The sequence below is a fragment of the Solanum tuberosum genome, unplaced genomic scaffold (assembly GCF_000226075.1).
Source record: "Solanum tuberosum cultivar DM 1-3 516 R44 unplaced genomic scaffold, SolTub_3.0 scf00076, whole genome shotgun sequence".
NCBI lineage: Eukaryota > Viridiplantae > Streptophyta > Magnoliopsida > Solanales > Solanaceae > Solanum > Solanum tuberosum.
In genome coordinates this window covers 1,649,016-1,676,198 of record NW_006239000.1, presented here as the reverse complement: position 1 = coordinate 1,676,198, position 27,183 = coordinate 1,649,016, and the positions used below count along the sequence as shown (strand labels likewise).

The window sequence follows — 27,183 nt, the reverse complement described above, 5'->3', positions numbered from 1 at the left end:
ATTATAATTATGAATACTGTTATTTTTATTTTATGGCATGCAATTGACAATTATCATTGTAAGAATTCAAGATTAAATCAATTATACATTTATCATTAAAAAAGTATACACAAAAAATAAATAAAAAAATCAACCGTTGTTAAAGAGAAAATCTATTTATTTTTATTTATTGGTTAACTTTCTTCTTTATTATACTACTATGTAATTATTTATGTCTTCATCGCTACTAACATAAATATACGTAATTAAACGGGCTCTTACAAATCAACTAAAATCATTCGATTTCACATAAGATCAACTGATTTTCTCTTTTGATCCGATCCAATCTTCTAAATGAAAATAGAATAATTTTTAACAAACTATATTTTATAATTTTAAATAAATATAACAATAAGTTAAAATGAAAGTTAAAATAGAATACGAAAACTATGTTCCCACAGGGTTTAGGTGATTGACGACTCCGTTACGTCTTTAAGCGCCAGTTGTGTTATTTTTAGCTTAAAGTTCCGTTGACTTCACTATCACAAAATATTAACACAAAATGTTTAATTTTCCTAATCTGAAAGTGACATGTCTGGCTAACATATTTTTATCGGTTTCAATTTATTTGTCATATTTTTTTTAGTTCATTTAAAAAATAATGTCCATTTCATTTTTCGACAGTTGTTAATTTTAACTTTTCAACGTGACACATTTAAGATTATATGATTTAAAAGTTTTCGTTGCTTTCTTAAATTATATGTTAAGCTAATATAGGACAGATAAATTGAAACGAATAAAATTTGTTTTTATCACCATTTAGATGGTTCCAAATAATGGAGGTTGATTGGAACATGGAAGAATCCAGAAGAAATACAGTATATGGTGGCAACTATTCTCGACCAAAGGATACTTTCCTTTGCCAATTTTGTTTTGATTTCTACGAGTGTTCGATATTTACATCAGAGGTTAGTTATATTGAATTCATGCCATGATCTCATTCGAAATGAAGTAGTTTTTACCAAGATTTTTTTTCATATTTAATACTCCTCTACCATTTTATTTATTCCCACCTCCCATAAAAAATGTAAACAATAGTTTTATATATCTTTTATTTTCAATTATTTTTACAGCTTGAAGTTGTAACTTTTTAGTTACACGACCATAATTTTTATAGATAATAATTTGAATCAAAATAAATTCGAATACAATTATAAGACTCTATCTTTTATATAGAATTATCGTCTATAGCAAACGTATTAATATATGAAAAGTAAATCAATGAATGCAGAAATGAAAAGACCATTTAAAACCTCTTGATAAAATATTTTGCAGTGGTATCTATCTTGAACCTCATGCCATATAAATTCAAATTAATCAAGACTTCAAAACAAATACATATAAAAAAAGGGGAGAATTTTTAAAATCAAGATTTAAAATAAATTATAATTTTTTTATAACTATAAATATCTTCAATAAAATAGAATAGTAAGTGTTCATCTCGACAGAAAATAACACAACTCATACATGATTAAAATGTGTTCTTTGATTTCTTAGAACGTTTATTTCAAACCTTCTTTCATAAAAAATTCTAACTCCGCCGCGGCGATCGTAAGCAAGTTAAAATCCCCCAAACAAAACAACTAGTGCAAACATGATCTTCAGTCTCAGCTGTACTAGGTATTTTTCACAATCAACATTACCCCACCACATGTATATAAACCTTTCTCTTCCAATAATCAAACTCCATTAAACCTCACCAGATCCACAAATCCCGGCACTCCACAATAATCTCTCTCCATTTTCATCAAACAAAAACTAATTTTTCTGCAATTTCATCAAACACCCAGAAAAAAAAAATCATTTTTTTCTCCATTTTCATCAAATACCCAGTAAAAAGATTTAAGCTTTTTTCAATTTCATCAAACACCCAAAAAAAAAAAAAAAAAAAATTAATCTTTTTCCATTTTTATCAAACACCCAGAAAAAAGATTGAAACTTTCTCCATTTTCATCAAATACCCAGAAAAAAGATTTACACTTTCTGCAATTTCATCAAAAACCCAGAAAAAAATTTGATCTTTTTCAATGGGGGATGAAAGTAAAGGCGAAAGCCAAAGCCAAAGCCAATCTTTACTGAACAAGAAGAGTATATTATATGCACGTAGTACATCACATGCTTACGATGAATTGCATGTTTTTAGGAGATGGTTGAAGTGGATGTGTGTGGATCAATCTGATACATTATCTACTGTTCTGTCTTGGTTTGTTTTTATAATATTTGCAATTGTTGTTCCATGTTTGTCCCATTTTCTATTGGCTTGTGCAGATTGTGATGCTAATCATGATAGACCTTATGACAATGTTGTTCAGTTGTCTCTTAGTGGTGTTGCTGCTCTGTCTTTTATTTGTCTTACTAGGTTTATGAAGAAATTTGGGCTTCGTAGGTTCTTGTTTCTTGATAAGCTTTGTGATGAAAGTGAGACTGTTAGAAAATGCTATATGGAAGAGCTCAATGTGAGTTTATCTCTTTCTTTATTGTCTTTTTGGTTTCCCATATTTTTGTGTATATAAAGTAGAATCCCTTTTAATTCTTCATGTGTTTGTCTCTTTTATATTTATATTATGAATCTCGTTAGTGAAAATCTTTGTTCCTTTTTATATTTTGAATCTTGTTAGTGAAAATCCTGGTTCTGTCACGGGTGGTATGGTTTCAAGTCCGTTTAGGATTCATGTTGTGTAAGGCTCATTAAAGAGGAAAGTATTTAACTCGAAACCTCTGGTTAAGTCTGATGAGATTATATTGATCCATCACAATGTTTGGTGGTTCTTTGTTTGCTCAATATCAGTCAAAATTAGCTGACTTGTTTGTGTAAATTTGATTTATCTTTTTGTTTGTTTGTTACACTCAATATTATTGCTGTAATTACTATCTTTTTATTTTCTGAATATTGTTCAGATTTTGAGAATCAGATTATGAATATCTTTTTTTTGTATCTTTTTACAAAGAAATGTCATGATATGTTCATCACAAGTTGGTTTCTTTGTTGAAATTGGTAATTAGTGTGGAAATGTATATCGAACTGCATGATGTAATGTAACGATAATCCTTTTTTTCGATATGCAGAGATCGTTGAAGATCCTATTCATATTTGTCCTGCCATGTTTCGCTGCTGAAAGCATATATAAAATTTGGTGGTACAGTTCAGGTGGAACTCAAATCCCCTTTTTAGGCAATGTCATTGTGAGTGACATTGTCGCGTGCCTTCTGGAGCTGAGCTCATGGCTTTACAGGACGACTGTGTTCTTCCTAGTGTGTGTCCTTTTTCGCTTGATTTGTTACCTTCAGATTCTCCGATTGAGAGATTTTTCTCAGATATTCCACATTGATTCTGATGTTGAGACGGTGTTGAGAGAGCACCTTAGAATCAGGAGGCACTTGCGGATCATTAGCCATAGGTACCGTAGATTTATCTTGTTGGGATTGGTATTTGTCACAGCAAGTCAATTTGCGTCCCTTCTCATGACTACACGATCAACTGCTGATCTTCATATCTACAAGAGTGGTGAACTCGCGGTATGGCTTCTCATCAGCTATCTTATTTGTCAAATATAATCTTGTGCTTCGTTTTTTAAAATTGTTTCAACGAAATCCCTTGCATTTCTTTGCTTGAATTCCTCTTTAATGAACTAAGTCAACAAATTGGATTTACAGTTACACTTGTCATTGATCACATATTCTTTTGATAGTATGCCGTAATTTATGCAATACTTCACTGTCCAGGCATTTCCAACAAGAGACAATCATACTAAAATTATAACAAATTACGATTTTTAATCCTAGACGAATACTCTCTTGTGTGGGATGTTGCACAGTTTGTAATATTGATGAAGTGAAAAATAATGAGATTTCAAAGGTAATGTCTCGGGACAGTTGGGATATGATCTAGCAATGGCACTGCAGAGCCAATTTTAAGCTATGCAGTGCTATAATCAACCGGCAAATGACACTGTTGAGCCAGATTTTGGTTATGAAGCGTTAGAATCTCCCTATTAGCCTAACGGAAGTTCAAGTGCTTCAAATTCTCTCTTTACTATGTCCTTATAGTTAAAGGAAATATGAAATTAAGAAGATGGCTTATATTTAGTTTAGTAAGAGTAAAACTTACTGTTATTGTTATTTCTTAAAGTTAAATTCGAAAAGACATGTTTGTTCAGGAAAGCTACAATTCCTCAACACTCTTTTTGCCTATCTGTTCCTGGATCATCTTTTAAATGCTCGTACTGCTCTGACTAGATGTAAACGTCTTCTTCTTGATATGCAGCTATGCTCTCTGAGCCTTCTTGCCGGGCTGTTGATACTGTTGAGAGGTGCAGTCAGAATTACCCATAAGGCACAAGCTGTTACATGCTTGGCGGCTAAGTGGCACGTGTGTGCAACAGTTGACTCTTTTGAAGCAGTTGAGGGTGAAACTCCTCCAATATCTCAAATAGCCAGCAACCAAGTTTTCCCTGTCACTTCCGAAGGGTCATCTGATGCTGATGATGTTGGAGATGAGGAAGATGAGTTCGACAACACAAAATTTGTCCACTCATATGCATATAGCACAATTTCATTCCAGAAAAGGCAGGCACTAGGTATACTGGTTTCACTTGTTTCTTTTTTATCCCCAGTGTTTTCAAAAGCAAAAAGAGCAACGAGGGTACGTAGGACTTGAAAGCTAAAAACAAGTGGTGAAACGTACACCTCTTCGATATGATGTGTACGATATGTGAGGTTAAAGACCATCTATATATGATGGTCAGACTCTTCCAAAATGCTATGTTGCTCAGACTTTTAGCCTATATTGCTCGGACTCTTAAAAAATGCTACCAAGACTTTATTACGTGTATTGTTCGGATCGACTAACTATAGTTTTTGCTTTTACAGTGACATATTTTGAGCATAACAGAGCAGGAATTACTCTATATGGCTTTATGCTGGATAGATCCTATCTTCACACTATTTTTGGTATGGAACTAGCACTGGTCCTCTGGTTGCTTGGAAAAACTGTTGCTTCCATTGCTTGAATCATTGGGTATTGATTTGTTACGTTCCTCGGACTCTCCAAAAATGATGCCGCACTCGTGTCAGATCCTTCAAAAACATACTACTTTAGAGGATTCGACACGCATCCTACGACATTTTCGAAGTGTTTGATCAACTTTTGGTTGAATTGAGAAGGTTTCTGTTATTGCTTGTGCTATTGTTTAGAGTGTAACATATTACATATTCAATCAGAAATTAAGATGCTTGTGTGGAATATGTGGGTGAATATGTATAGAGCTATTTTATTTATTCAATTTTGTATTATATTATACTGGATCTATAAGAGGTAAAATGATGTTATTTACTTGTTATTTTTCCTGCTCCTGTTTATTATCATGATCTTAATTTTTCTTTTTGGCGTTTTATTAATCTAATATCGAAAAGAGCTTAACTTATATACACCTGACAATGAAAGGGATACAACATACACACAAGTAAGGTTTGAAAAATATAGAATTGAAAAAGAAATAACGGAAGTGAAGAAAGTATGACAAAGTATTCTGAAGATAAAAAAAGAACAATAACTACCAAAAAATTATGTGATAACCGAAATGAAAAAGGATAATAAATACTCCTCTACTTTCATTCACTAATTAAGTTTGTCTATCGTTATACCATATGACTACTTCTAACCCCGCTGTCAAGAAACTTATCATACACACCTCATTTTTAATAGCTTTCCAGCGTGACATTTTAAAATCCTACGTGGCCTGACATTTCGATGAGATGGATATCACGTGACATGCCACTTCAGCACCAGAGGAGAGAGAGAGAGAGAGAGTATACAGTATATTTCCAAAAGGGGGTGACCAAGTAAAATTACAACAGTTATAAATGGCTTGTGGTTTGATGGCCCAATGGGCTTTTGCTGTGTAAACTGCACTTTGAGTACTAATTAAGTGATCTGTGTTTATAGTTAAGCAAATAAGGTAGATCTTGCAGGCATTTGAAGAAGAAGAAATCATTTGACAAATGGAGTTTGATACAAATCCCATTAATCGATGTTCAAAAGAACACGAGAAGATCTATCAACAATGGTTCAATTTTGCTGATTCTGGTAAAAAAAATTTGATCCTTTTTAGTGTTTTTGTTCAAAATAAGAGCAAAAAGAAATGATTTTTGAATAATGGGGTTGTTAATTTGGTACAGATGGAGATGGACGTCTCACTGGTGGAGATGCCACCAAATTCTTTGCCATGTCCAGTTTGCCTCGACCAGAACTCAAGCAGGTTCATTTCTATCTTTTCATGTTTGTCAATGCTTGAACAGTTAGAAATTAATTGAGTACAAAACTTTGAATTTCTTTTAATTTGATTATTTGATGTCCAGTACTGCTATCATTTTCAATCTTGAATAGTAGTATTTTTACAATGGTAGTGTTTAGACAAGCTTACCCGCACCTCTACTATTCCATATGGTAATTTGCTACCAGTGTCGAGCTCAGAATTGAAATAAGGGGGATTCAACAACTTATATATATATGTGAAATTCATTTTTTTTTTCTATTTACATTGTATAATTGAACCTTCTTGCACCCTTCTGCTCCGCCCTTGCTTACTAGCCGTCACTAGCAGATATCGGGTAACTTTGTCCATCAACGTTTAGACAAATGGTAAGGAAATCACATAGCATTTGTGTTGGGATTTGAACATATTCAATGTTTCATATTTTTCATAGAAGAAGTATGTTGAAGGCCTTATTCATCTTTTGGTATTTGTATATGAGGATAAGTTATCAACTAGTGAGCTTCTAGGTGCTCATGTAGTGAAGATAATTTTCAGTTCTTCTTGGAATCAGTTCAAGTACTATGCATAGTAGCTATAGTTGAAAGCTGATAGATAGAGCTGATTTTTGTGTATCATTGTTTCCAATTCATGAACAGTTTAAGCACTTAGACTTGTGTGGTGCTGATAAATTTCTTCTGAAGTAGGATGCTGGATAGAAAATGCTTACCATTCTGTTATGTGATTCTTAAAGCCTGTGGTTCATTGGATGTGTATACGTACGGACGTTATAGTAGTAGCTTGTGCACAGATTGACCTCTTTCAACAATTTCCTTACTGATTAAAACAAAATCTGATTGACCTCTTAAATTTGTGGTTTCCTCCCAGTTTTGACAATTCATTGAACACTGCTTAAAATTGTTTCAACAATTAGTTTCATTTCTCTTCTTTTCCTAAGGTGTGGGCAATTGCAGATTCCAAACGACAAGGGTTTCTCAGTTTTAGAGATTTTGTTGTTGGAATGCAGGTACTACTTTTTTCCATGCTCTCATTTCAGTTTTTCTTTTGGGTGTTAATTCTAATCCATCTGAAAAAGAGATCTTTCTTTGCTTTTCGTTATGTAGTTGGTCGCTTTGGCGCAAGCTGGCCATGCAGTAACCAGTGATCTTTTAAATGCTGATGGTAACTTGCATAGTTTCAAGTTTTTTTATTTTATAATGTGTTCTAGTTAAGTTTTTATTCACTCGTTGGCGAAGTCTAGCAGATTAAGTGATTTGTTGTCCTGACAGTTTTCTGTGTTGAAATGAATTTGTGAATAATTCCAAGAAAAAATTTAAATGATTCCTACTCCTGCCTTGTATGACTTTCTATAACCTACAACATTCTTCTCATATACTGATTTTATGCATGTGAAATCCATTGCAGTTGACTTTGAAAATTTGCCACCTCCTGCGATGGAAGGTCTGGATGTTCTTCTTGCTGTAAGTGTGCTAGATTCACCTTCTACCTTATTTTTCATTTAACACTGAACTGTTACCTTATTTATATTAGTATTTTTAAAACAGAAGAAGAAGCTGATGCCTAAAAGCGAACAGGATCAGAATGGTAATATACCTCATTACATACAAGTAGTTATTCTATTTTTACTTTCCTTATATTCTTGGAGTGTGGAGAAAGGAGGTAGATGGTATGGTTGGATCTAACTTAATTGATTGGAGAAGCAGGCAGTGCTCCTGTCCCGGCTGCACCAACAACTAGTTGGTTTTCATCGTCAAAATCTTCAAAGAAGGTATGTCCTCTTTGTCAAAACTTGCATTTTTCAGATGACTGAACTCCGTTCTAAGTGTTATATATGCTATACAACCTCCACAAGCTCCAGTAACATGCTCAGATTCTGCATGTGGTGTTTCTCTATCGAACTAAGTTGTCAACAAGTATTTTTGTCCTTGTCCATCAGTATGCAGTTGTTTGATTATACTTATTAGAATATTGGTTGAAATTATTGCATGGGATTTTCCTATCCCCAAATTTCTCAAGCACACCCTACAACAGTTTACGGCATGTTAATGCTTAATTCTGTGTTTGCTCCTGATACTTGGCTCCTGTCATCTACCTGCAGATCTCTTTAACCTCCGTCACATCAATAGTTGATGGACTGAAGAAGTTGTACATCCAAAAACTAAAGCCGCTAGAAGTCGCATATCACTTTAATGATTTTGTCTCTCCTTTGTTGGTAGGTGGTGCATTTCCCTTCAGTTATGCTTCCTTTATATTGGTAGGGGAATATATTGATAAATAAACAGCTGAGGTGCTATGGATATGTGCTGTGCATAACAGACGAATAGTGATTTTGATGCCAAGCCGATGGTGATGCTTTTGGGTCAATACTCCACTGGCAAAACAACATTCATTAAACATTTACTCAAAATGAGTTATCCAGGTTAGCTAAAACTCATTTTTTCTTGTGTAAGTGTCTTGTTCATGTATTCAAAAGGCTCTTGTTTACATTTTTGCATCCCGTATGTCTGTCTATAGGTGCTCACATTGGACCAGAGCCTACAACAGACAGATTTGTAGTTGTCATGGTATGTTCCATTTCTTTACTCTTACTAACCACTACGGTATATTATTCTCTCTCTGTTACAGTCTACCATATATGTTTCTATTTACCATGTTAAGGAGCTCACTGTTCTGATGTTTTTTTCGCGATAGTTTCACCAATGCGATACATGCTTGCTAATACTTTTCTCAAAACTCGCTGCATGTTGAATCCTTTGTTAGATTGGTGTTCACTTTTGACTGTTTGTTATACAGAATGGGCCTGATGAAAGAAGTATTCCAGGAAACACAATTGCTGTTCAAGCAGATATGCCATTTAGCGGTCTGACAACTTTTGGAACTGCATTTTTGTCAAAGTTTGAGTGTTCTCAAATGGCGCATCCTGTGAGTTATTGATCAATTTACTTATCAAAAAAGCCTTTAACAAAACTATGAACACTTTCAACTCCTTTTTACCCTGAACTTTTCCTCTCTCATGTTAAAAAAAGTTGTTGGAGCATTTTACATTGGTGGACACACCTGGAGTTTTATCTGGGGAAAAGCAGAGAACACAAAGGAGCTATGACTTTACTGGTGTGACTTCCTGGTTTGCTGCCAAGTGCGATCTCATCCTTCTATTGTTTGATCCTCACAAGCTTGATATAAGTGATGAATTCAAACGTGTCATTGCTTCTCTTCGAGGCCATGATGATAAGATACGTGTGGTTCTGAACAAAGCTGACCAAGTTGATACTCAACAAGTAACACAATTTTCTTTCCATCATTTATGTTTTCCACCTCTTTCTAGACTATGCTACAAGGTAAATTCATCAGTTGGTTTCAATTGCAGCTTATGAGGGTTTATGGAGCATTAATGTGGTCTTTGGGGAAAGTTCTAAATACTCCTGAGGTCGCTCGCGTCTACATTGGGTATGATCTTTACATTTTTCCAGTTAGTCCAATACTTGATTTAAATGGGTTTAGCCAACTAAATGTAATTGGGTTGCACCTAAGCGATAGTATGAGGAAGAGAATAGCTCTGTGACCTGATGGATTCAGAACATGGTGAACTCCTCCTCAATGTTCATAAACTTTTTGTAAATTGTAATGGATACCAAGTCTAGATCAATCACTGGGGTGTTTAGGACTCGAAAGTATACACCTTATAGGACGTCACATTTGATCACTAGATGCTATCTTGTGTTTAAGACAATTTCCCACCCCATTCCGTCGCTCCTCTCTCTAATGCTTAAGTCAGATGTAATATGGTCACTAGAAAGTAAATATCTAATATGCGTGTTCATTTCAGATAATGTTTTCAAGTCCTTATGATGATGATTCAGTTTAGATATCGTATACCTAAAACTTCATTTTCCTTTTTTAGTGTTTTACATTTTTCGTTAACTCTGGTGTTTCGCTTGCTTAGATCATTTAATGACAAACCAATGAGAGAAGCTGCAGCAGGGCCACTTGGGAAAGAACTTTTTGAAAAGGAGCAAGATGATCTCCTTACAGACTTGAAAAACATACCTAAGAAGGCTTGTGATCGTCGTGTAAATCCACAATCTTAACTTTGAGTTTTTTATTGCTAGTATACTCTACTCAAGCTATACTTTTGCAACAAGGATTGAGAAGCATGTTTTATCTTGTACAGATCAATGAATTTGTAAAACGTGCTAGAGCTGCCAAGATACATGCTTACATAATCAGTCATCTTAGAAAAGAGATGCCTGCTATGATAGGCAAAGCCAAGACTCAACAGAGACTCATCGATGAATTGGAAAACGAATTTGGAAAGGTATCACTCTCTCATTACCACACTTACATATGCACTAAACTGTCATGTACATTCCCGCTACATATACATATACTCCCTCCGTTTCAATTTGTTTGTCTTGCTTTCCTTTTTAGTTCGTTTTCAAAAAGAATGTCTCTTTCCTTCTTTTTTTTGGCATCTCTTTAATTTCAACTTTCCACCTGACATGTTTAAGACTACAAGATTAGTTCTACATACTTTTAACTTAAGATCACAAGATTCAAAAGTCTTCTTTACTTTCTTAAACTCCGTGCCAAGTCAAAACCAGACAAACATAATGAAACAGAGGGAGTAATTTCTATATTGAGCACTAGTCTTGTATGTTAATGCCCAACTCATCCAAACAGGTTCAAAGGGAATTCCATCTGCCTGCTGGGGATTTTCCAAATGTCGAACACTTCAGGGAAGTTCTTGGTGGTTATAGCTTTGATAGATTCGAAAAGTTGAAGCCAAAGATGATACAAGATGTTGACGATATGCTTGGTTATGACATCCCTGAACTTCTCAAGAATTTCAGGAATCCTTATGACTAATCGCGGCCTAGAGCTGGTAGAATTTGAAGTTTATTACTGCCTGAATTTGGTTTGTTATATCTTGTAACCTTATTCCTTTTTGGTCTCTCACATTGAGAATTTCTACATTCAATTTTGGGTTCAACAAGGACTAATGAACATACTATCAGCTGGCAATTATGGTGGCACATATAAACATATTATCTTCAGAATTTTGAATACATGAAGATCTTTATTTCTGTGTTAGCACGGTTCAATATAAAAACCACAGATAAAAATGTGCAATAATTAATTATGATTATGTGATGTTAGGGTATGTAAAAACACTTGTCATGTATTCATTGAACGGTGCAAACACCACCAGTATGAAGTGGACTCATAATGTAAAGATTTGGAACTCAACAACATACTAGTGTAATCTCACAAACGAGTCTAGGATGGATAGGATGTATGCAATCCTTACCTCTACCTTTATGAGGGGTAAATATATTGCTTTTAGAAGATGCTAAACTCAATTCATTTAAATTTAAGATTAAAACGTGCAAAAACTTGAGAGCTCAGATGCGCTATTGAATCGTCTTAGAATCAGACAATTGCGGAGACCCAAATCACCGCATAAGACGCATATATCTCCTCACGGCTCAAATGCACCAGCCAGGAATCGAACTTGGGTCTGTACCGTGGCAGGCAGAGTATTATTCTGCTACTAGACCACTGGTGCTCCTTGTGGTCTTCTTAGGTTATCTAATTAAAGTATATACTATTAATAAATGGGAAAAGGCATAAATTCCCCCTTCAACTTATACCGAAAAGTCAGTTACACACTTCAACTATTATGACGACCTATTACACACTTTTACTACTTAAAAGTGAATTTATTTACTCCCTGAGACGTGTAACACCACTCTCACAGCATGTAGTGTATTACACTCGCTGCCACGTCATCGCCATGTCAGTGCCACGTCAAATTTTATATTTTTTTCTATTCTTTTTGTTTTCTTTTCTTTATTAATTAACTTTCTTTTTGTTAACTCTATTTTACACTAATTAATCTCTAATTAATTATTAAAATTCTCTAATAGTTGTATCTTTTTTATAATCCCACCCACTTTCTCTAATCTCATCGGAGAAATCATTCATTTGAATTTATACAAGAATTTTCTTTGTCTTCTCCGGCGAAGAACAACCAACCCATCACCACCATAAGTCCACCTCCACAACGCCATTTGTTCTTCTTTTTTGACGAACCATCAGCCACCAAACAACCACCACAAAACAGCCACTCAAAATCCAAATCAATCACCAACAAACACCAAACCAAACCCCCTTACCTTATCCCTTTGCGATTTTATTCTTTTGATTTGTTTTAAAGGTGCGTCGGCAAGCTCAAAGCTTCAGCCATGGCTCCGATGAAGTTCCAAAGAGCTCCATACTTTCAGATCTGAAAAACCAACAAATAATCTGGACAACCAACAACACCACTACTACACTCACGTCATTGTGAATCTTTAAGGTTGTGATGAAAAATAAAAAGTTGTGATGAAAATTAAAGAATGAAGAAGAAGAGGGTAATGGGTGGGGATGGAAGATTTTGACTTTTTAATTCTTTTTCTAAAGGGTAATGGAAGGGGAAAAGAAGATTTTGATTTTTTTAATTTTTTTTTTAACTTTAATTTTTTCTGACGCGCCAGTTTTTTATTTTTATTTTATTTTTTTGACACGTCAGTTTTAGGGAGTAAATAAATTCACTTTTAAGTAGTAAATGTGTGTAATAGGTCGTCATAATAGTTGAAGTGTGTAACTGACTTTTCAGTATAAGTTGAAGGGGAAATTTATGCCTTTTCCCTTAATAAATCGACAACAACATCTTGTTTCAATAAACATGATAAAATGTTTCTATGTGATACTTTCAATTCAATTTTTTGAAAAAACCTTTCATGTGTGTTCTCAAACGTCTATTAGATAGACATAAAATATGTCATCTCTTTTAGTTATGCATATCAACATCAATTGGACAAGCATGATGTTTTACGTCCTTTTTTTTATATAACAGTGATGTCCTATCCAGCTTGCACGCATCTTGTTTCCAAGGAATACCTGTCACCTCCCATTAGTAATAAGTACCAAATAACTCTGTCTATCAAGGTTAGAACAGATGACAAGAAATGACCTAGTGTTTTCCTCTGTTGAGAATTGAACCTGAGATCTCATGGTGCTCAAATCATATCATTAATATTTTTATCTACTGTTATTTGAAGGATGCGATTGTACCAACATTAACACACTAAATTCTATCAGAACTTTAAAACTAGGTGTGTTTGGACGATAGTACTACTAGGATCGATAACCTCTGGGAAGTCCTCGTATTGTATCTATATAAAAGTAGAGGTAAGATATACGGATACCACCCTTCTCAAATTCAACTTATGGAATTCACTCGATATATTATTGAGTTGTAACAATCACTCGAGAAAATATATATAAAATATATCAAAATTCTAATAAAAAAATATCTAATCAATTTATAACAAATGGTATTTAGGCAAATAAATTGTATTAAGCCAACTAGTAGTTACTTATACTGCAAAGCCCCTTGCAGAGGAAATAAAAAGAAGCTGAAAAAGGAATTGGCAGAACGGCGAGCACCAAATTGTTGCTCCCAAATTCCATTGCTGACGAGTGCGAGGTCTGTGGCCTCTTTCTCCTTGTTATGGCTCTTCTATTACTGCAACACTGACTTTGTCCCAATTTTCCTACTTTGCGGTTTCTCAGTAGTGAGTTTTTTTTTTTGTTGAACTCTATGTGTTTGATGAAATGCCTCTTAGAAATTGTAGTGTTCAATTATGCTTATGCGTTTCATTTTTAAGCTCTCCAACTGTAGTTATAAGTAAATATTTGATTTTGCTTTTCTAATATACCTGAAAAGTGACAGCTTTTCATGGTCTGAGCATGAATGATCTTGTGGTGTTAGGATTTTGAGTTTATGGGTTTTAGATTCTAGAAAATATAGCGTAATGGATTCTTGATAACCTATTTATATATATTAAGTGCCTGTTTGGCTAGGATTATTCACTTTTGTCCGGGATTTTATCCTGGATAACTGTTTTGACATAGAATTGTTACAATTTTTCAGAATTTGAAAAACCCAAACAAGTTATTTTCACAATTCTCGCTTCGAATCACTCACAGAAATTCTAAAACAATTCCAATTTGTATTCATGCTACCCATTTCAACTTGAAAAACACATACTACTTTTTTATGAATTTCACAATTTTTACGTCCAAACCCCCACTTAATTAGATTTTTAAAATAAATACAGGTCTACACCAAAGCTATTGTGTTGTGCCTAAGCTGTAGACAGGCTTGTTGCTCTGCCTGGTTATGCTCAGTTTATTGTGTTGGAGGAAAGCTAGAATCTTTTGATATCCAGCGGGGACGAGAATCTAATGGGAAGATTTTTTTCTCCTTGCAGGGGAGCGAGAAGCTAACAAAATGCTGCCACAGCGGATGAAAAAGGTTATGACAGACAACCCAAAAAAGTTAGCCAATTTGATTGACCTTGTAAATCTCCCTTCAACACTTAGAGAGTTCATGGGTCAGTCACAGACCTCCCGCTTGGGTTGTTTTAAGCGTGTCTGGTGTTACATCAAAGAGAACAATCTCCAGGTACCTATATTAGCCTCTGTATTATTATGGTTTCTGGTCGCAGAACCATATGTCCATATTTACTCCGTTTCAAAGACAACCCCTTCCATATCTGGGATATCTTTAGCTGTGCTTTTATGCCCATTTTATTAAACCACATTAATGAGTAAACAAGGATAAACTTGAAAGGGGTTTATCATGGTTGATGGATCTTCCATCCCATTTTATAATGCAAGTATTTGACTTATTTGGAAGTTTAAGATGTTATTTGAATTATATATTACATTATTAAAAAAGGAAGAAAGTAATAAAGTAATTGTTGAGAAGTTGGTTTGATAGAGAAATCATTGAGATCAAAGTTTAAAGTTTTAGTGTAATGAATTTGAATTCTTTTGTTCTGAAAGTTAAATGGAATGATGCCTTTTTGGACGTCTTAAAATGGAATGGTTCCCATAAAACTTGGGAGTTAGAACAAGTAGCTTTTCGCATTAGTGATATTAATTAGTAAATGATATTCTAATTGTTAAGAATCTGCTTCTTTAACCTCTGGCATGGTTTTCTTGTAAACGATGTTCTGATATTTTTTAAAATATAGAGTGAGGACATGGATATACAGCACTTAAGTCTAGCATAGAACCAGGAGGCTGCTTAAAGGTTATAGCTAAGCAAACAACATAAGCCTAATGGGTATATATGTTTCACTGCGTCTGTAACTGTGGATGTAACTCCAACATGTATAGGTGAACCGTTGGATCACTGCTCTGCATGGTTTATCTCTATTTCTCACATCCGTTAAATTATTCCTTTTATGAAGCAATTTGTTTCCCTATGCACAGAGGAAATAATTGTTGATTTCTCCCTTCATTTAGTTCACTCAATCCTTCTCATGTTCTCATATGATTTATACACATTTTAACTAGGCTGTGAGAAGCTGTTATAGATATTTTCTCTAGTTGTTATGTTGCGTCAAATATTACACTCGATCGGTTTTTGACAGAACTGCAATGATTTTAGCTTTATCATGACTTCTCTGTGATGTTCCTGCTTTTAGGATCCAAACAACAAGAACTTGGTTAATTGCGATGAAAAGTTGAAGAGTGTCTTGTTGGGTAAGCCCCAGGTTGAGCTGACTGAACTACCAACATTGATCAAGTTGCACTTCCCCAAGCAACCAAGATGATTGAGTTTATTGTAATGTTTAATCCAAGTGGTTAATCTTCGAACACTATATAGACTCCACAGATTTTATGAAGAGTTAGGCTGATTATGTATCCTGGTGAAATGACTTGTCTTACTAGTTACTAGTCAAAGTTCTACAAGCAGAAGCTCTAGAGTTTTGCGTTTTGCCATATTTTACTTTCGTATTTGGAAGATGCTACCCTTGACTGTAGTGATGTTCTTTTTCTAAATTATAAATACTGTACTTCTCTACTTTCACGAGATAAGAGTAAGGTTTGTGTTCACTCTATCACCTTTAGACGCCACTTGTGGGATTGCACTGGTTATGTTGTTGCATAGAAGTATATGCACTTCACATAGTAGAGCTTCAAAGTACTAACTTCTACTTTTATGTGTCGGATACTTACTTTTTGAGTTGTGGGTCAATCAGAGACAACCTATGTACCTTACAAAGGTAGGAATAAGGTCCGCATACATCTTCCCTTCTTGGACTCCATTTGTGAAATTACACGAGTTTGTTGTTGTTGCAACTTCTCCTTCAACAAAATTTCCCTAGAGAAGAAGTGAGTACAAATAAGGCAATTACAAATAAACATTTGACTAATACTTGCCTGCACCTAGTGTTTTTATCTAATCGAACTAATTTATCATGATTATGTGATTCGTAGAGGTATACACGTGAACTATCTAGTTGTCACCCAAAGTGAAAATTAAATTATCCTTGGAATACAAACATATATGAACTAGAATGGCACAAAAATATAAGTAAGAAAAAATTAAAAATTAAGAGCTCAGATGCGCTATTTAATCATCTAATCAGACAATTGCGGAGACCCTAATCACCGCATAATGCAAATTTCTTCACAGCTCAAAGTGCACCAGCCGGGAATCGAACCCGGGTCTGTACCGTGGCAGGGTACTATTCTACCACTAGACCACTGGTGCCTCATGTTGTTAAAGTTTACCATGAAGTTATATGATACAACTTGTTTCATTTTTAGTTAGACATTTGGACATAAGTTGGTTGAAGTTTGAAAAAATAGCATTTAGAGTTGAATTTGTGTTTAGACCTCCATTTTATTTGAAACAATCTCCAAATATTAGATTTCATAGTTTTAAGGAAAGTGTATCTATTTCTAGTACTTGCTCAATGTGAAATTTCCTTCTATGAGATATAATTTCAATGTTAATGTCACGATTCATTTGTAATGATGTTACATATCGTATTGAGGTACGGTGGATGAAATGAAAGTTTGTACTTGATGTCTTGTGTGATAAGAATGTTACCATGCCTCAAAGACAAGTTATATAAAGTGTTGGTCAGAACAACTATATCGTACTAAAAAGAGTGTTTTTCGATCAAGAACTCACATGTCTAGCAGATGTAAGGAGTAGGAATAAGGATGTTGACAAATTAAAAGAGATATGATAAAGAAAAAACCAACGCATTCGATACAATGTGGAGTGACTTTCATGGTAGACAAGATGAGGAAGGCAAGATTGAGATGATCAAGCATGTTAGGAGAAAATGCACCAGATGCCCTAGTGAAGAGGTGCAAGAAGTTGACTTACGTGAATATGAGAGAGGTAGACGTTTCGATAAAGTACTGGAGTGAGCTGATTAACTAAGTCATGACGCTTTGACAACTTACCGAGGACATGACCTTAGATTAAAAGATATGGTGTTCAAGGATTACACTAGAATGATAGGTAATCGAGCGTGTTTTCCTTTTAAGATTTACTAGTATCAGTTTCCTACTCTCTTATTCTTCGAATTTAGTAATACCTATTGTTTTTCTTTGCTTAAGTAATTAGTATATTATTTGTTGTTGTTATTGTTCTCTTCCTCATTATTTTTACTTTAACATACTTGTCATTTGATATGCTTTACTCAAGATTAGGACTATTAGAAGCAATCCTACGTATACATGATCTGCTATAAATCCAATTTAAGACACACCATCTTCTCCCCATATTTCCATTATAAAATTACACTAAATTTATTGTTGTTATGAGTAATTATGTCCAAAAAAGAGATCCAATATTAATTTGTGATCATTGATTGTAACATGCTGTAGTAATAATAATCTATAAGGTTCTACAACTTTGGGGTTACATTTGATTTTTAATTATTTGTTTGGCTGCAAAATTTAATTCAAGATTTTTTTTTTTTGTTTTGTGTTCCAAATAAAATTTCCTTTTTCCTTTTCCACTTCTCTCTCTCTCTCTCCTAAAACCCTTCTCTGTTTCATTGTTCCACCGCCATCCCTAAAATTTACAATCTCACTGCAATTTTCATAGCAAAAACCCTAAATTCAGCTATGGTGTTGAGTAGAATCTCATCTCGATTCTCAAGGAATATGTTGACACAGTGCCGCAACTCGCTGCTCCTTTATTATCGACAGAATCAACAGCACCATCTGCCCATACTTTCATGTCAGTTTCATTCAATTCGCAATATAAGAGAAAAGGTACAATCTTTGTGCTGCCCCAATACTCTTTTCAGTTCTTCCCTTTTTGTAGATTAGGGTTTTGCTGGGGTTTAAGCAGAAATTGTAATTTAGCTGTGCAATAGAATTCTGTTTGGACCCACAACTTGATGTTACTTTAAACTTCAATTTTATCTATTAAAGTCTCTACTTTTAAATGGGTTGTTGCCAAAATTTGATCTTGGAAAGATTTTGGACTTCATATCTTTGAGTCATTAGCAACATTGGGAACTGTGAATTCTCTTTCAATTCTTTCCCTTTTTTTGTGGATTAGGGGTTTAAGCGGAAACTGTAATTTAGCTGTACAATAGGCTTCTCTTTGGACCCACAACTTGATGTTAATTTTAACATCAGTTTTATCTATTAAAGTCTCTACTTTTAAATGGGTTGTAGCCAAAATTTGATCTTGGAAGATTTTGGATTTGATGTGTTTGAGTCATTAGCAACATTTGGAACTCTCAGATATAGTTTAGTAGAAGGAGGAGGTAAGTTAAAACTTGTTGGACTTCAAAAAGTGTAGATAACCATTTTGCCTTAGCTTAATTTTCGTGTACAGCAGGCTTCTGTTTGGACCATAATTTGATGTTATTTTTAACTTCAGTTTTATCTAGTAAAGTCTGTGCTTTTTAATGGCTTGCTCCCAAAATTTTAATCTTGGGAAAGTTTGATTCATTAGCATCATCGGGAAGTCTCACATATAGTTTAGTAGAAGTAGTAAAGGAGTTGAGATTTGTTTGGAATTCAAACAGTGTAGATATAACTGTTTTGCCTTGTCTAATCTGCAGTATGTAATTGTATATTTTTGGCTCTCGAATGAACTGAAAATGCAGGGCAAGACTTATATGCAGGGTAAAATGATTCGTAATTTTGAAAAAAACAAAAAAGATTCCTAATTGCTTCATTTCATTATAAGTAGCCAAGTTTGCGAAAAACAATGATAATATGCTCGTCTTGTAAAACGATGCATGGGCAGTGGTTTGATATACATTCTCGAACTTCATTGCTGATTCTGCTGACTGTGTTTATGGCTTAGGTGTCTCTAGTACCTGAATCTGCCTTGCAACGGTTTGGAATCTCATCCTCTGCATCCCCCCAACCTGATGAAAAAGAAACATCTCAGTCCCAAGGTGGAGGAGGAAGCGGAGCAGAGAAAGCTTCAGCTTCTGCTGATTCTAACGTTCAGGATGAGAAGAAAGAATCAAGTTGCGATATGCTTTCCAGTTTAACATGACTGAAAATTCCATAAGCAGAAGATGTACTAAACAGCATGTTTTTTCTTGTTCTGATTCAGATTTGGATTTGGAGGACCTTTCCAGGGATGACCTGGTGAAATGTGTGATTGAGAAGGAAGAACTCCTAAAGATGAAACATGAGGAGTTTCAGAAAATGCAGGATAAGGTTCTTCGAACTTATGCAGAGATGGAGAATGTCATGGAGAGAACTAGACGAGAAGCAGAAAATACTAAGAAGTTTGCCATTCAGGTTAGTATTTGTAAGCGCAGTCTATGCTACATAAGCAAGATTAATTTTCGGTATTCTAAGTTGCCCTTCTATTTCTCTCATCTTTTGTACTAATAATGCTGCAGAATTTTGTGAAATCCCTTCTAGACGTTTCTGATAATCTGGGGAGGGCTTCTTCTGTTGTAAAAGAGAGCTTTTCCAAAATTGATGTATCTAAAGACACAACTGGTGCCGTGCCACTTCTGAAGACACTTCTGGAAGGTGTTGAAATGACTGATAAACAGCTGGCGGAGGTACACTCTTACCCTGTAAATATATTGTACCACATCTCTCATGTTTTTTTACGGTGGATTGTGGAAAACAAGTATCTAGTACTTCAACTTGTCTGTGCCCTCATGGGCTAAAAAAAGGGCGGGGGAATTGAACTCTGGAAGTAAAATTAGGTTATCATGTTTTCTCTTTGTCTGGTTATGAAGTGAAAGAGCAGGGAGAGCAAAATTTCAGCTTTCTAGGATGGAAGAGTCACTTTCTATTAGTATGCACTTTTTTCAATCATACCTAATAATTAGAAATTAATCATTAGTACTCTTATGTAATAGAAATAAACAAATGAATGTCTCGTGGTTGATCCTTTTGATTTGTTGGGAGAACAAAAACAAAATTAATCAATTATAATTTATAGGCTTTCCAAATCCCTTCACAAAAATACAAGTCTTAACAAAAATAAAAAGAACTTCTGGAAAACATCAAACCTTGTTCAAGTGTAGCAACAATTAAGTCACAATTCCAACTAGTTCGTGTTTGCTTAAATTAAAGGGAAATCTATCAACTAAAGGCTACAGGTACCAGGTGGACAGAGTTACTTGGTATCTGGTATCTGCTATTGGTGGAGGTGGCAGGTGTCCCGTGGAATTAGTCGAAGTGCGCAAAAACTGGCCCGGACACTACAGTCATAAAAAAAAAAACAATTAAAAAGCTAAATCAATCAAGTACAGGTTCTTTTAATCTCACACACCCCAACACAAGTATTCATATCTAACATGAATTGAATGAACTTTGACAGATATTTTACCCGATACAGAAGTAACACCAACTAAGTCTTAGTCCCAACTAGAGTTCCTTTGCAAAAAAATAAATTGTCTTAATCCCAACGCTTGAATAGCTCCCGATGCATTGCATTATGTTCTTGTGCTATATCCACATTAATTTGAGAGATTATAGGTCTATATTCTTTCCTTTTATCACTGCCTATAATCACACTGTTGCACATATTTAAGGCGCACTTAAGACACGGTGGAATCATCTCGGATTACATTCACTTATTTTATCCTTCCTGTTTCCATTTGCACCCTCTGTTGAGTATGTTGCGTTTACCTTCTACTTATCATGAGAACCATAGTAGTCTTGAGTGCTTTTCAGTAATTCTAACTTTCATTGACTTCCTCACTCGTTTCTTCAGTTAACACAGAATCATCTGCAAATAGCATGCACTATGGAACCTCGTCTTGTATTCTATTGGTTAACTTATATTATATTAGGGTCAAGTATGTGACACATTATTAACTCAAGTTTGGTAACGTGTCTAGAGAAGTTTGAAAAGTAAAAAATAGGTCAAAATATGCTAAGACAATCAACTTTGAAGAACTCTTTATTTCAAAATGAAAGGAGGATGTGTTTTGGAGCATGAAGGCGAAGTCTCTCAGTTTTGTTGTGAGCACGAAGCAACCCACTTAAAAAGAACTCCCCTTTATGCTGGGAAGCTGTTCGACAACGATTATTGTTAGAATTAAATTTAAATATTTAAAACATAGAATTACTATGAATCACAAGTTTTTTTATAATATAAATATTTTTACAATTGTCGGAGATATCACATTCAAAGGATTATTTGACTCTCCATTTAGTAAATATGTCATATAGGATCCGACAACTGGTGTATATATAGAATAGTATTAAAATTGCTGGATGGCGACAAGATTTGCCAGCTTTGTAAGCCGCACTACGATATAAAGTAGGTCAGTGTAAATGACATGAAGTGTGTACTCTAAGCTATTCAAGTGTAGTGTGAATCCATATCCCCCAACCTAAGGTCTGAATGGGGCACGGTGATCATGCCACTATATTCACCAACCTAAGCTAGCTATTTCATAATTACACTCTTAGGCTGATAAGTTTTGGCAAAGGGGGCCATTGCTTTAGATTTTCTTCAGGCAAATGCCACACCTGGCTTCTGAAATAAATATAAGACGCAAAAACAGGCTTGCGATATTCGCGTGCAGCTGCGGTAAATGAGTTGCAAGAAAAAGATCTTGGACACTGAAAAATCTCAGTAGTAGGTTTGCTAGTTGCTCCAGTTACAAGTTCACATTGAAGGTTTAATAAATAGGAACATACCTCTGGGAAATGATAGTAGCCATTAGCTTTTGGCTATTGACCATCGCCCATCTGCCTAGAGTACTTTTTGTCCTATTTCAAACTTCAATGTTGTTTTCATACTACTTGTTGAGGTCCAGGGGGTATTGTAAATGTTCTTTTGCACTATGTTATGGATCTTTTATCCTTTCCGCATGTGGGTTCTCCTTTAGATCTAAGATGCTTCTTTTGGCTTTTCAGGTATTCAAAAAATTTGGTGTTGAAAAAATTGATCCCACAAATGAAGAATTTGATCCAAATAAGCATAATGCAGTATTTCAAGTACCTGATCCTGAAAAGGCTCCTGGAATGATTGCTGTTTGTCTTAAGGTATTGTTTAGTATTTTCTTTTCAATTACAAGTAATTTGATTGTTCTTTTGCATAGTCCTGAAGCAACATCATAGAAGCATTTGCGGTCTTTACACAACTCAAATATAATGGAAATGCCTCACATTAGAATTCAAATGAACAGCAGACAATTTAATTGCACTTCTGTTTGCAGCCAGGGTACTCCTTGCATGGCCGAATTATCCGACCTGCTGAAGTTGGTGTGACAGTAGCTGTGGAGAGTACAGGGAATTGATCAAACTACCAGCGCCCAAATTGGTGGCTCACTAATGTTTTAGAGCGCTTGCAGTTCTAAAAATCAGAACATTTTGATCTTAGGCGATTTGAGCTCTACATTCTATTTCAGGGAAGGTGTTCATTGTGCAGATGTTAAAGCTATAGCTTCAATGTTCTTTTTTGCCCTTTATTTAGAGTTGTGTTAAAATTGAAACAATCAGAACCCTCTGATTCACAAGGCTATTCTTATTGTGGGTGGACACTTTCCCTCTCCACTTCCTTACCAATACGCAAGTGTTGTTATATGTTTTGTACTTTTAAGTGAGGATTTAACTTATTCTGCTTGAGAGACAGATCGCTTTGGTCATTGCTAAACCGTATCTCTGAGTGAAAGAAGTCGGTATTATTTTTTCAGCTACAGTGAAAATAAAGAACATACTTTCAGTATCTGATTTTAGTATTTCATAGCCAACTTCATGTATTTTTTGGCTGTGTGGATATTGGTGCTTTTTTCTTTCTTTTTTTCGTCTGTGTAGATGGGGGAACATTTGCTAGCTGATTGTTATTTTTACAGAAACATGTTTCAATACGATATTCAGACTTCAAAACAAGATCCTCACCCGACATAACCACTAAGAACCCCACCGCGCAAGGAAAATGAACATCATTGTGGAGAGCAGTCTCTATATCGGCAACAATGAATATTAGAACACACAGTAAACTAACCTGTGGAATTAGCTATAAAGAAGAGGGTCACTTGTGCAATACATTATGGCAGTCTGCATATTCATATATACAACGAAGTGTGCGAAAATAGTGCCAAACTTACAGACTAGCAAGTGGTATTTGTCACTCCTTACTCAATTTCAAATGCAAGTCTTGCAAGAATTGATGATAGTTTGTTTGGGTAATATATCTGGGTGCGTATTAGCTCTAACCATGACTTCTCGGATCAGAAATTTGATGGATCTTGCGCGATTCAGCACTTGTATATTGTCCCACAGCGCGAGAATAAGGTATTGATTCTTTTCCATTTGCAAGGGCGTCTACATTCTCAAGCAAATACTGTTTTGGAAGACGGCCAACAACATTACCTTCCTCGTTTCCATCTTTATCCAGGAATGCAAAATGGGGGATACCCTCAACTCCAAACTCATCAAGCTCTTGTTCCCACTTCGTGTTATCCACATTCAACATAACAAAATTCACGCGGTCCCTGCATTAACAGTATGAACCTTAACAACAACAACATACCCAGTGTGATCTCACAAACGGGGTTGGGGAAGGTGAGATATACACAGACCGTTCCCGATAGACAAGACCATGAACCTTCTTAACAGAAACTGTTCATGGACTTGTGCTATGCATATTGCTAACTCTTAACACATGCTTCAAAGAGCAAGCAGAAACTCAAACATGCACATACTATTGAAGAAATGGAAATTTCTCTCTGAAAAGAAAAACTAAAAGACAGCTCTATTATATTGATTGGAAAAAGTGTAGGTTATCAGGAATCAATAACAAAAAAAAGAGATTTACTTGTACTGCTGTTCAACTTTATAGACATCTGGAGCTAATTCTCGACAAACTTCACACCAATCGGCATAGAATTCTACAACAGTAGGCTTTCCATTGGAAAGAGCCTGCATGGGATGAGATCAAAAAGAAAATTAAACAGAAAACGTAAGAAAGAAACTACAGTTGAAACGACTCAATAGAGAAAGTACGTATCTGTGATTTAGAGGAAAGGAATATAAAAGAAAACTACACGTAGGCTTAGATTTGCTTAGGGTAGGGTGTGTTATCATATTTTTAAAGAAATAAACAAACCCTTGTGTTGTGTCAACTAAAAGTAGATTGAAGCAAAGGAGATAACAAATGAACGCAACAAAACAAATAATCATAGGAAATGATGGTCAAGCTTGTACACTAACCTCTTCATATGGCAGTGCTGCAGCCGTGATATCCTTCAAAGAAACACCTAAATCTAGCCTTGGAGAAGAGAAAAGTCCTAGTGCTGCAAGGACAGACACTAGTGCTACCCGCCGATTAAAGTCTCTGGTTGGATATTCAGGGCCAGTAGAGGGAGGAGAGACTTCAGCTTTACTACTCTCATTGCCAGCACCTGGTTCTATTGACGACTTCTCCTGTACAGTACACATTTAGCTGAACCATCAGATTCTAGTCAAAATATTACACCAGACATGAATAATATCCAAGGGATTATTATCAGAATGGGTCAGTGTGCATTGAGAAAGCTGTAATGCCATCAAAATTGTATATATATCAACTTGAAGATTATATTGCACCACTAGCTATACTTTCTATGTAAATGCATCACCTCACCAGCGAAACCTAAAACATTGCAAAGTTGATATTAATGAATTTAGTTTCTTTGTTAATACTATTTCTTTTTCTATGCAACATATTATACCAGAGCTTTCACATATAAATAGGTATGTTGGAAATTATTAACACTATATTTCCTTTTCATTAAGTAATAAGTCAATTAACAACTTTCAAGTTTATTTTATTCGGGGAGAGGTGACTTCCCGAGGACATGACCCTAGATAGGAGGATATGGATGTCGAAGATTAGGGTAAAAGGTTAATAGGTAGTCGAGCGTTGTCTAGTTTCCCTAATCATTAATATTGTTATTACTCTCCTACTATCTTGTTCTTTGATTTTACTATTACCTGATATTTTTCTTTGTTTTCGGTTATCCTTTACTTGATCCGAGGGTCTATCCAAAACAACCTATGTACCTTCATAAGGTAGAGATAAGGTTGCATACACAACGCCCTTCCCAGACCCCACGTGTGGAACTACACCGGGTATGTTGTTGCTTTTTGTTAAGTAACTTACTATATTTTCATAACCGTGGAGTCTGGACCAAAACAACCTATGTACCTTCAGAAGGTAGAGATAAGGTTGCATACACACGGCCCTCCCCAGACCCCACTTATGGAACTACACCGGGTATGTTGTTGCTTTTTTGTAAGTAACTTACGATATTTTCATAACCGTGGAGTCTGGACCAACTTTAGCGCATCTCGACTAATTCCATAGGATACTCGCTACCTCTCACTAATCACGGTGTTTCGCCAACTTGGACACACCTCGACTAATTTCTGGGATATGTGCTAACTCTCACTAGCACAAGTAGCATAACTTTCTCCACCCCACCAAGGCTTAGATAGGTGGAAAGAAATCATCAAATGATATTTGAACCTAAGACCTCAGGATTATCAACCCTCTTCATTGGCCACTACGCCACATCCTGAGACTAATTAACAACACTCCATTTTCTTTATAAGTAGGTTAATTAACAACACTATCACTAACTAGTAACTACTTCCCTCAACATGGGAATTTGACCCAAAAGGTCCTTTAAGTAAAGGGGTTGCTCAATTTCCTCCATCTTCAATCACACTAAAACAAAAATACCCTTTTCAAAAGTTCACAAAACTGCACACTTTTTAGTTTTTACTCCACTGCTAACCCACCCAAATAAACCTTAATGGGTATCAACAAAAACAACAAAGAAAGTGAAAAGACTAAACCTTTACTGCAGATTCAGACGGGTCAGAGTTTGGTTGGCAGCAATCCCCTGTTTTGGGCTCTGTTTGGCAGTATATTCTTTGATACTTTTGAAGATTGTTCAGCTGATAATTGAAAGGTTTTACAGAGTGCAAAGTTTGATTAGGTCGAAAATGAAAGGGCTTCGGTCTATGTAGTCCAATAGAACTAGAAGCCACTTTAGCCATGGCGAAAAAAGCTTTTCTTTACCTTCACTGATTTAAGAAAATGGCGAAAATCTTGGGAGCTAGTGGACATAGATGCTTGTTTGTTTTTGTAGATTTTTCAGTACTGGTTTTGACCAGTTAAAACGGCACCGTATTCGTTTACTATCTATTAATATTGGATTTTTCGTGAAACGGATTTATATTTTAAAGGGATAAGAGTCTGAAAAATACCCCAACTTTGGTCGAATTTGCTGTTACGATACTAAACTTTCATAAGGACCTATTACCTCCCTAAACTATTTAATATCGTATTTTAAACATATATATTTGCCCACGTGGACATAAAAAATAATGCAAAATTATAAATAGTAATGTGTCCACGTGAGCACATATATACCTTTAAAATACACTATTAAATAGTTCAGGGGGTAAAAAATACGGTATTAAATAGTTTAGGGAGGTAATAGGTCCTTATGAAAGTTTAATATCGCAACAGCAAATCCGACCAAAGTTGGGATATTTTTCAGAC

General features: G+C 35.2%; 5 protein-coding genes and 1 non-coding gene across 9 annotated transcripts; 4 read left to right on the top strand and 2 right to left on the bottom strand.

Annotated features, from left to right (window-relative positions):
- The first annotated feature begins 1,490 nt into the window (after nucleotides 1-1,490).
- Nucleotides 1,491-5,378, top strand: LOC102602141 (uncharacterized). 2 transcript variants are annotated; one of them, XM_015308180.1, is made up of 5 exons: nucleotides 1,492-2,242; nucleotides 2,399-2,495; nucleotides 3,106-3,555; nucleotides 4,304-4,616; nucleotides 4,909-5,378. In XM_015308180.1, exons 1-5 carry the CDS (start codon nucleotides 2,067-2,069, stop codon nucleotides 5,046-5,048), a joined length of 1,176 nt encoding a protein of 391 aa, XP_015163666.1. In that variant the 5' UTR covers nucleotides 1,492-2,066; the 3' UTR covers nucleotides 5,049-5,378. The 2 variants fall into 2 exon arrangements, with proteins under 2 accessions (XP_006346194.1, XP_015163666.1); XM_006346132.2 differs by having other exon boundaries at nucleotides 1,491-2,495.
- A 558-nt stretch (nucleotides 5,379-5,936) lies between these two features.
- Nucleotides 5,937-11,396, top strand: LOC102601806 (EH domain-containing protein 1-like). Its single transcript, XM_006346131.2, has 16 exons — nucleotides 5,937-6,124; nucleotides 6,217-6,296; nucleotides 7,249-7,317; nucleotides 7,415-7,472; nucleotides 7,716-7,771; nucleotides 7,856-7,895; nucleotides 8,015-8,079; nucleotides 8,410-8,523; nucleotides 8,628-8,730; nucleotides 8,826-8,875; nucleotides 9,105-9,233; nucleotides 9,338-9,589; nucleotides 9,679-9,758; nucleotides 10,255-10,381; nucleotides 10,483-10,626; nucleotides 10,992-11,396. The coding sequence occupies exons 1-16, from the start codon at nucleotides 6,040-6,042 to the stop codon at nucleotides 11,175-11,177; spliced, it is 1,638 nt and encodes a 545-aa protein (XP_006346193.1). The 5' UTR covers nucleotides 5,937-6,039; the 3' UTR covers nucleotides 11,178-11,396.
- Nucleotides 11,397-13,718: 2,322 nt separating this feature from the next.
- Nucleotides 13,719-16,265, top strand: LOC102601023 (upstream activation factor subunit spp27). 3 transcript variants are annotated; one of them, XM_015308179.1, is made up of 4 exons: nucleotides 13,719-13,842; nucleotides 14,477-14,535; nucleotides 14,630-14,823; nucleotides 15,854-16,265. In XM_015308179.1, exons 3-4 carry the CDS (start codon nucleotides 14,650-14,652, stop codon nucleotides 15,980-15,982), a joined length of 303 nt encoding a protein of 100 aa, XP_015163665.1. In that variant the 5' UTR covers nucleotides 13,719-13,842; nucleotides 14,477-14,535; nucleotides 14,630-14,649; the 3' UTR covers nucleotides 15,983-16,265. The 3 variants fall into 3 exon arrangements, with proteins under 3 accessions (XP_015163665.1, XP_006346190.1, XP_006346191.1); XM_006346128.2 differs by lacking the exon at nucleotides 14,477-14,535; XM_006346129.2 differs by lacking the exons at nucleotides 13,719-13,842; nucleotides 14,477-14,535 and adding an exon at nucleotides 13,849-13,930.
- Nucleotides 16,266-16,855: 590 nt separating this feature from the next.
- On the bottom strand, nucleotides 16,856-16,926 carry TRNAG-GCC (transfer RNA glycine (anticodon GCC)). Its single transcript has one exon. It is a non-coding gene; the product is annotated as a tRNA-Gly (tRNA).
- A 1,241-nt stretch (nucleotides 16,927-18,167) lies between these two features.
- On the top strand, nucleotides 18,168-23,360 carry LOC102600674 (protein GrpE-like). The gene is made up of 6 exons (XM_006346127.2): nucleotides 18,168-18,452; nucleotides 19,504-19,672; nucleotides 19,762-19,952; nucleotides 20,057-20,224; nucleotides 22,545-22,673; nucleotides 22,847-23,360. Exons 1-6 carry the CDS (start codon nucleotides 18,303-18,305, stop codon nucleotides 22,925-22,927), a joined length of 888 nt encoding a protein of 295 aa, XP_006346189.1. The 5' UTR covers nucleotides 18,168-18,302; the 3' UTR covers nucleotides 22,928-23,360.
- Nucleotides 23,361-23,612: 252 nt separating this feature from the next.
- On the bottom strand, nucleotides 23,613-26,768 carry LOC102600342 (thioredoxin-like protein HCF164, chloroplastic). The gene is made up of 4 exons (XM_006346126.2): nucleotides 26,472-26,768; nucleotides 24,843-25,055; nucleotides 24,448-24,551; nucleotides 23,613-24,124 (listed from the first exon to the last, which is right to left on the bottom strand). The coding sequence occupies exons 1-4, from the start codon at nucleotides 26,673-26,675 to the stop codon at nucleotides 23,842-23,844; spliced, it is 804 nt and encodes a 267-aa protein (XP_006346188.1). The 5' UTR covers nucleotides 26,676-26,768; the 3' UTR covers nucleotides 23,613-23,841.
- Nucleotides 26,769-27,183: the final 415 nt, after the last annotated feature.

Bases quoted from the DNA above. Each gene is read 5' to 3' on its own strand.
- LOC102602141 (XM_006346132.2), top strand. From the start codon at position 2,067: ATGGGGGATGAAAGTAAAGGCGAAAGCCAAAGCCAAAGCCAATCTTTA. The intron at 3,556-4,303 runs GTATGGCTTCTC...CTTGATATGCAG, and splicing joins ACAAGAGTGGTGAACTCGCG to CTATGCTCTCTGAGCCTTCT. The intron at 4,617-4,908 runs GTATACTGGTTT...TTGCTTTTACAG, and splicing joins CCAGAAAAGGCAGGCACTAG to TGACATATTTTGAGCATAAC.
- LOC102601806 (XM_006346131.2), top strand. From the start codon at position 6,040: ATGGAGTTTGATACAAATCCCATTAATCGATGTTCAAAAGAACACGAG. The intron at 7,473-7,715 runs GTAACTTGCATA...AATCCATTGCAG, and splicing joins TGATCTTTTAAATGCTGATG to TTGACTTTGAAAATTTGCCA. The intron at 9,234-9,337 runs GTGAGTTATTGA...TGTTAAAAAAAG, and splicing joins GTTCTCAAATGGCGCATCCT to TTGTTGGAGCATTTTACATT.
- LOC102601023 (XM_006346128.2), top strand. From the start codon at position 14,650: ATGCTGCCACAGCGGATGAAAAAGGTTATGACAGACAACCCAAAAAAG. The intron at 14,824-15,853 runs GTACCTATATTA...TCCTGCTTTTAG, and splicing joins TCAAAGAGAACAATCTCCAG to GATCCAAACAACAAGAACTT.
- LOC102600674 (XM_006346127.2), top strand. From the start codon at position 18,303: ATGGTGTTGAGTAGAATCTCATCTCGATTCTCAAGGAATATGTTGACA. The intron at 20,225-22,544 runs GTACACTCTTAC...TTGGCTTTTCAG, and splicing joins CTGATAAACAGCTGGCGGAG to GTATTCAAAAAATTTGGTGT. The intron at 22,674-22,846 runs GTATTGTTTAGT...TTCTGTTTGCAG, and splicing joins TGATTGCTGTTTGTCTTAAG to CCAGGGTACTCCTTGCATGG.
- LOC102600342 (XM_006346126.2), bottom strand. From the start codon at position 26,675: ATGGCTAAAGTGGCTTCTAGTTCTATTGGACTACATAGACCGAAGCCC. The intron at 25,056-26,471 runs GTTTAGTCTTTT...TGTACTGTACAG, and splicing joins CGTCTGAATCTGCAGTAAAG to GAGAAGTCGTCAATAGAACC. The intron at 24,552-24,842 runs GTTAGTGTACAA...CATCCCATGCAG, and splicing joins CAGCACTGCCATATGAAGAG to GCTCTTTCCAATGGAAAGCC.